Source organism: Gasterosteus aculeatus, chromosome 1 (assembly GCF_964276395.1).
Source record: "Gasterosteus aculeatus chromosome 1, fGasAcu3.hap1.1, whole genome shotgun sequence".
Lineage (NCBI taxonomy): Eukaryota > Metazoa > Chordata > Actinopteri > Perciformes > Gasterosteidae > Gasterosteus > Gasterosteus aculeatus.
In genome coordinates, this window is record NC_135688.1 from 22,347,061 (window position 1) to 22,354,841 (window position 7,781).

The 7,781-nt window shown below is 42.2% G+C and overlaps 1 protein-coding gene across 2 annotated transcripts; it reads right to left on the reverse strand.

Moving 5' to 3' along the window:
* Positions 1 to 281: 281 nt before the first annotated feature.
* ddx4 (DEAD (Asp-Glu-Ala-Asp) box polypeptide 4) lies at positions 282 to 7,779 on the reverse strand. Of its 2 annotated transcripts, XM_040175444.2 has the most exons (22): positions 7,492 to 7,779; positions 6,610 to 6,640; positions 6,491 to 6,539; positions 6,271 to 6,309; positions 6,144 to 6,191; positions 4,900 to 4,920; positions 4,753 to 4,818; positions 4,389 to 4,409; positions 4,270 to 4,311; positions 4,147 to 4,194; positions 4,026 to 4,061; positions 3,759 to 3,803; positions 3,541 to 3,683; positions 3,252 to 3,404; positions 2,959 to 3,113; positions 1,961 to 2,090; positions 1,712 to 1,878; positions 1,495 to 1,640; positions 1,244 to 1,343; positions 901 to 1,171; positions 708 to 815; positions 282 to 631 (listed from the first exon to the last, which is right to left on the reverse strand). In XM_040175444.2, the coding sequence occupies exons 2-22, from the start codon at positions 6,631 to 6,633 to the stop codon at positions 551 to 553; spliced, it is 1,893 nt and encodes a 630-aa protein (XP_040031378.2). In that variant the 5' UTR covers positions 6,634 to 6,640; positions 7,492 to 7,779; the 3' UTR covers positions 282 to 550. The 2 variants fall into 2 exon arrangements, with proteins under 2 accessions (XP_040031378.2, XP_040031386.2); XM_040175452.2 differs by lacking the exon at positions 4,026 to 4,061 and having other exon boundaries at positions 7,492 to 7,640.
* Between the last annotated feature and the right edge of the window lie 2 nt (positions 7,780 to 7,781).

The following is a 7,781-nucleotide window of genomic DNA, read 5'->3' on the forward strand; positions in this document are numbered from 1 at the left end:
CGGTTCCCTGTTGTAGTGTACAGAGCCCCAAGTCCTTATTCAGAATTTATATCTTAATCTTAGAAGTTCTATGAGGTTTAGTCCTTAGAATGGATAAAGTAATTATTGTAGGGGATATGTGGATGTCAATAACAGCAGCCATAGTAATACATTTAGCTTTTTGTTAAATTCAAAATACAGAAACCTAATCATTGTTTTAAATCACACCGTGGACCTGGAAAGAACTTAAGGCCAAAGAACAATCAAGATTTGATGATTAAAAGTAACACTGGACAACAGTATGCTTTGAACAATGTATTTAATAGTCTTTAACCCAATAAGAAAATATTGTTGAAATATGACCTCAAAGTTTGGATAAACACACGTTTCCTTAACCATGTTAGCTAGAAGAGGATTTAAAAAAAAATAAAACAGTCACTGAAGAGCCATCATACATAAGGGTCCAGCATCTCAAAAGAAATGTGATAAAACTACAACAGACTGAACACCTGAACAGTAAAAGAACTTAGGTTGGTTGAGTTGAGTGTGTGTGCTGCTCCATCATCGCTCTTTATTCCCAGGCATCATCTTCATCATTTACACCCAGGGCAGCCGGCTGGCTCCATGCAGCCATATCCTTGAAAGACCCTCCCTGAGGGCAGACAGACAGGACACGGTCAGACGACAAACAGCAACACTGATGTCACTAACAGGTTTGATCCATTTACCTTCCTGGAGTCTGTGGAGGCAAAGCGCTCCCTGGGCGGCTGGAAGCTACCGCTTCCAGTGCCGCTGAAGGCAGACTCCTCTAGCCAGGAGGGCACTTCCTGCTGGGCCTGTCAATTACAGTCCACAAACATGAGGAAACAATGAAGGCCAATACTGACGCATCATTGGGCAGTACCAACGTGGGTTCATTACCTTAGAGAGGATTGTGACGAGGGAGCGGGCCAACTGGTTGTCAGCACAAGGATCATAGAATGACACAGCCCTCCCAGTGTTCCCACAGCGGCCAGTTCGCCCAATGCGGTGGACGTATTCGTCAATGTTGTTGGGGAGGTCAAAGTTCACCACATGCTGCACATCTGGAATGTCCAGTCCACGGGCTGCTACGGAGGTTGCCACCAAGACGTGACATTTTCCAATGCGGAAGTCTGCCAGAGCCTGTTCTCGCTCTCGCTGCTCACGGTCCCTATGAGAACGCGATGCTAAACACATTCAGACGTACATGTTACTGATGTTTACCACTGGACAGATCACCTACCCATGGATGCTGGTGGTTAGGACTTTCTCCTGGCATAAGTAAGTGGCAATGAAATCCGCTTGTCTCTTGGTCCCCACAAAGACCATGGTGCGCGCCGTCCCTGCACACACCATGCAAAACATTGCCGTGAGGTCACACATCAGTTTGGAAGAGTTCAGTGTTTAAAAGCTCCACAACGTTCTAAAGAAATGCCACCTTTCAACCATGTATATACACATATATTGATGGAGAAATTGTGATACAACTTGTACCTGTGGTCTTGAGAAGGTCAAGGAGTTGTTCCCTCTTTGAGAACTTTGTGACTTGAATAAACGTTTGCTCAACGTCACTGCATGCTCCGCCCACCACACCCACGGCCAAGAACAAATAATCAGTCTTGAGGAAGTCAGCCGCCAACCTGCAAAAAACACTTTCACGTTCATACAAGCTCACTGAAACAGGACAAGATGGAGCTGATGAGGAGCAGACCGTTGAATGTCCTCAGGGTAGGTGGCACTGAACATAAGAGTCTGCCGATTCTCTCTGGACGGCATTCCAGGGGAGCCCACCAAGCGACGCATTTCAGGCTCAAATCCCATATCCAACATCCGGTCAGCCTCGTCCATCACCAAGTACCGCAGCTTGGCCAACCCGACCTGGAGCACCAACAGTAACCGGGTCATACAGAGCAAGCCTTCACATAAAGGCTATGATACTGAACATACTGAATGCAATTACCTTTCCTTTTCCTATTACGTCCATCAGTCTACCCGGTGTTCCACACAGCACATTGCACCCTTTTAAGAGGTCTCTTATTTGGTGCCCAGTGCTGACTCCACCATAGACCACTACTGGGCGCACACATGTCCTGCAACAGTCAGAGGACCCAGATTAGAGCGTTAAATGTTTAGACATACTGACAAAGATAGGAAATAATTTACAGCTAAATTGAGCAGGATAAAAGGTACTTTAGGTTTCATCCACGCACACCTCAATCCTGGAGATTGTGTGGCTGTTGAATAAGCAGCCCGTCATAGCATGCGTGATATAGCGTTGCCTACTAATTAAGCGGCTAGAGGAAGGTCAATTTGTTGCTAAATGACAATAACAAAATTGACCTGCCTCTAGCAACAAAGACGCAAAGTCCTTACGCATAACAGTCATTACATAGAATACACAACAACATTACTGAAATTTACTGTCCATCTTTGCAAAAAGATGATTATACATTAGTTTGTTAATTATCACATATTTATATAGTTTAGAATACACATATTATATGATCAGATATTTGAAGCACAACCTATTATTGAACAATCATTACACGTTAAATATTATTGAACCATTATTTATTTTCTTATTAACTAGTAAACCTACACATTCTGAACAATATTTTTAGGCGGTCTCTTAGTAATTAGTTAACATACTGCCAAACTATTCAACAATTCGGTACAAGCTAATACGGTATATATATGCTATGATGTGAATCTCTATCCAGCTGTCTCCAGGGTTTTGTGCACTGACTGAGTGACTGCTGTCACTTACAATGCACTTTTACAGCCGTATCTTTTTGAATAGCTAAATTTTGTTTGCTGGGTGCAGTTTAAAAAAAGAAAAAAAAAAGTTGCCGAATCTAGCAACAAGCTGCTTTTCAATTAACCAAATCATGGTGGTCTACACTTCTACCGGGTAATATGTAATGATTAAAAGGGATAATGAATCGCTTTGAAACATACCCAAAGGCAAACTTCCTGGCCTCCAGGTAGATTTGGTTGATGAGCTCCCTTGTTGGGGCCACAATGATGGCGTCAGGCTCCTGCTGCTCACTGAATGAGCTGGCTGCAGTGCCATTGGCCATTAGCTGCTGCAAAATAGGGAGCAGGAAGGCAGCCTGGAGGGGGGACAATACAACCACTCAATTCTAATTAATAGGACATCCAAGATTTCCATCAGCAGCCGTGGGTTGCTGCATGTCTAGACTCTGCCGGTCCGCATGGAACCGCCCCCCTACTTGTACCCTTTAACTCACCGTTTTACCAGACCCAGTCTGGGCACAAGCCATGAGGTCTCTGCCAGCAGAGATAATTGGGATGCCATGTTTCTGCACCGGGGTCGGCTTCATGTAACCAGACTTGTTGACATTTTTTCTCAGGGTCCCGCATAACGCTGCCTCTTCAAAAGTCTGAAGGAAGAAGTTTCTCATATTTGCGTTAAATCTTATTTAAGGTATCAGCTCTTAACATGATGTCCTGATGTAAACTGCAGCAACTGCTTATCAGCCAATTCATGCGTTAACTATTTACTGCAGCGCTAGTTACCATGATAGCCTGCGGTGGGTTGGATCCACTGACGTCCACCAGAATGTCATCATACTTGTCAAAGTTGATGCCTTTCTCATAGTGGGCAAAGATGGAGTCTTCATCTTCAGGGAGTGTTGGGGGGACATAAGTGACCTTTGGTCCTGCAGGTCACAAGTGGCCCAAGCTTAATCCTACAGGAGGACAGGAATTGATCCACACTCAACAGTTCAACTTACTTTCACCATCCGTGTCATCCCTCTTTTCTGATTCGTCAGCTCCCCCTGTTAGACACAAGCCATCAGTAAAAGGTTTCAGATCAAGTGGAACTGTTGGAAAATTGATGTGGGAATTAACGGGAATATTCTAGAAAAGCTTTCCTAGTTTTGTTCAACTACATTAAAGTTCCCTGCTATTAAAAAATAATAATCCGAAGCGCAACTTCCAATGGAAGGTTTCCACCCCTATGCAACCCTAAAAAAATCAGTAGTACAACGCAGTACAACCATGTGTTAAGATCTCCTCATCTCTCCCACGGTAGCCTGCAAACAGACACAGGACATTTACTAACACCAAACAATAACTGAAGGGTTAACAATCCCAAACAGTTAGGAGGGTCATCATTACCTCCTCTAAAGGCGCCTCTTGCACCCTGGTCACCGTCACCACCACCACCTTAAACACATTGATAAATAGCCATTAATTTCAGAACACTAACTTCATGCAAAAGCTGCCCCAGTTCACTTATACCTCGTCTGAAACCTTCTCCGCCGCCTCTTCCTCCTCTAAACCCTGCTCAGAACAAACATTTGATGAAATAAAGAATTTTTGTAAAACGTTTTAGACAGTTTTAGTTTAAGAACACTTACCGTACTCATGAACTCTGTCATCTGTGAATTTAAATCAGTTTATGGTTTTAGAAAGGATTCACTCAGACTACACTTTATTCCATTGGTCTCACAATAACATTACCGTGAACATATTTTTACACCCAAAAAAACACAGCATCTGTAGAAGATGCTGTAATGCGGTTGAACACATCCAACTAAATCAACTGATACACTTTAAATCCCCCTATGTAGTCCCAATAGCATAAGACATTACCTCACAAAATATCAATCAGGTATTTGAACATTTACTCACAACCCCGGTCAGTTTTTTTTTTTTTTTTTTACAGTCAAATTTGAAGTTGACCAATAAATTGGTCTGTGTGAATGAGTGTTCATGTCTCACCTCTGCCTCTGGATCTGCCCCTGGAAGCACCGCTTTCTCCAGCTCTACTGTTCCAGCTGTTCCCATCTATAAATAACCAAATCGATTGTCCGTAGCACCAAGGACTGAGGTACTGACAATAGTTAGCATAATACTACAAGAGCTTACCATTCGTAGTCTCTTCACCACCTACAAAATGAGAAGCACAATTACATTAGATCATTTTGCGACGCCCATAGTTAAACATAATCCAAGCGTCACATTATACTCCTAGTCCAGCTCTCAAGAAACCCAAGTCCTTGCCATCAAACACTAGTTCCTATTGGCTGGTAGCAGAAACACTGCTTCTACACAGTAGGGCTGTCAATGAATATTCGTATAATCGTTGTTTTCAACAACTATTAGAATGTGAAAATGAATATTCGAATGTAAAAAAATAAATAAAATTCTTTAAACGGCGGTGCGACTGTCTGCTCTGCTTAGCGGGCGGGCACCTGACCGACTGTATATTGCATGAATAAAATAGGCTACAACAGCTTCATGCACTGCTTTGATTATTTGCAATTTCATGCCAATGAAAAGTTCCGTGTTTGCAGCACAGCTCGCTCGAAGTTCAATGTCGGTACTGTAAACCTTTCAGTTTCAATCACTGAATGAAGCCTGACATATTTGGGACACGAAGCGCGACCTTAAATTGCTTGGACAAAACTCTTGATCAGCATTTGTTTATTGTTGTCGTTGTGTGCGCGAAGCAAGAGATCTGCGGTCGTGGCCATTAGTTTACTTATTTTTGTGCAGGTAATATGTTGTTAAATGGGTTTAAACTTAAATTACTTCTACAAGTAGTTATGTCTTGTATAAATTTGTCCTGTTATTGACGCATCTAATGCGCAACAAGATGTTCGAATATCTGTCTTTTTTTAAAGCAAAGATTCAAACGTCCTTTTTGAGCAATTTTTACAGCCCTACTACACAGTGTAGAACTGGTCCACTGTGTACAAGTGTAGTTCAGTGACATCTAGTGGTGCTGTTTGAAATGGCAACTAACCAAATAAACCTCTGCTCAACCCTCATACCACAAGTGCAGTAACATGAGCTTTAAGCAAAGCTGTAACACCCTACCCCTCACTCAGACCCCATCCTTTGTGCAGCAGGCAGTAACCCTTTTGCACCTGGTGCCCACATTCTGAGCATCTGTACAAACATAGCGTGCAACATTGAGAACCATGAAAAGGACCAGCTACATGTGTAGATATGAAGGTCTCATTCTATGCTATTCCTACCCCCAAATACACACTGCTATTTTAAGAGCACTTTTACTAGAGTTCAGATTAATTTACTTGACCTAACTTGTAAATTGATGCTACCACCAATTGTATGAGATTGCTCAAGATGAAAATATATGAATAAACCTGAAAATGAGTTTTGAAATCCTCCTTGTCTGCCTCTTCCACCACGACCTGGAGAGAAAGAAATTAGATATTTTTGACCAATGTTCTGTAGAGCAGAGGGGATAATCGTTTGACTTTCCATACTTACCTCTTCCAAAGTCGCCAATCTCTTTGTTCCACAGGCCTCCTAAAGGGGATCATGTCCAAATAATAAACGATCTAAAACAGGGTGGGTGACTTATAACACGTACCTGCATTTGAAAGATTATTTCAACACACTTAAGCACAAGAAATGTCACATGTCGGACATGGATGGGCAACTCCGTAAAAGCAAACTACTAGTGAATACTAGTGAGCTGTGAACATACCATCACTGGAGGTGTGACTGGTTGCTGCATTGGTACTAGCAGTAGTTTCCTGTAAAGATTAACATATTCAATGAGGCGTTAACCACCTGGCAACATAACCAAATTGGAATATCACTTACCGCTTCATCCCACTCGTCCATCATTGTTCACCTGAAATATTCAAACACATGGTCAACATTAAGCTACTCAGCTGAAACGTTAGGGCGGCTTTAAACTAATGATTTCAATTGATGGAACAAACTTGAGTTTAACTACATAAATAAATGTAGGACAAATCGCATGTACTTTAAGGGAAATATATTTGATAGTCTTAACTTTTACATGATTTCATGTCCTTCCCCAGCAGTAAGGTCAGTTTGATAAATGCAGCACAGCAACACTTATTGTGTTAAAGCTTAGGATAGCCATTCTGACCAATTAAATCAAGAAAGAAGTACGGTAGTCATAGCTAACGTTACACAATCCTCTGCTAGCTTAGATAAGTGACCTAGCTAAACAACCTCCGACTAGCTTAATTTTAATGTAGAACGGGAAGAAGCCTACAGCCAAAATAAGTCCCTAACGTTACTACTCAATAGTATGAGAAAGAGCTGACTTGACAGGAGTTATGAAGGTGACGGCCATGTGCACACATTTATCCGCGTGCAGCTAGGGCGTGGCGCTAGCTAAGTCGGATGGCTGAGTCATGCAACCGGTTAGCTAAATTAGCTAACGTTAACATTAGTTCGATGGGGTAGGGTAAGCCAAATCAGGCGGCGAGGTAACCAAACTAACTACGTTAACTTCGTTGAATGAACGTTAGGGTGCTAGCCAAGTAAGGCTACGAAGTCAGCTAAATAAGGGAACATTAGTCAAGGCAGGAGGTCAAGTCAGGTAAGTCAGCTAACTTGACTACGCTTGGCAAGTCAACAAACATAGCTTCAAAAAACATTAAGAAATAGACAAAATATCAAATCTGTTCGGTGTGAAATCAATACATTAGAGCTAACTTTCACACATACCGTATCAAATGCTTCTCTACTGGAATGCAGCTTAGTAGAGGCTCGTGAGCAAAATGAGTGCACGCGAACCAGTCTGCCGTTAAATCAATGTGAGAACCCTCGCGTGTAACCCGCCGCACGCATTTATTGCGTAGGACCGCTTTTATATCACTCCGCGCAGACTATAATAACTTATATGCGGTCGCGCGAGCAAATTCGCAGGCATGCAGAAAACATTTTTTAATCAATTTATTTGGTAAAATAATGATTTGGTGTCGAGGTGAAGGTTACCATTTCCTTCCATTGTGCAT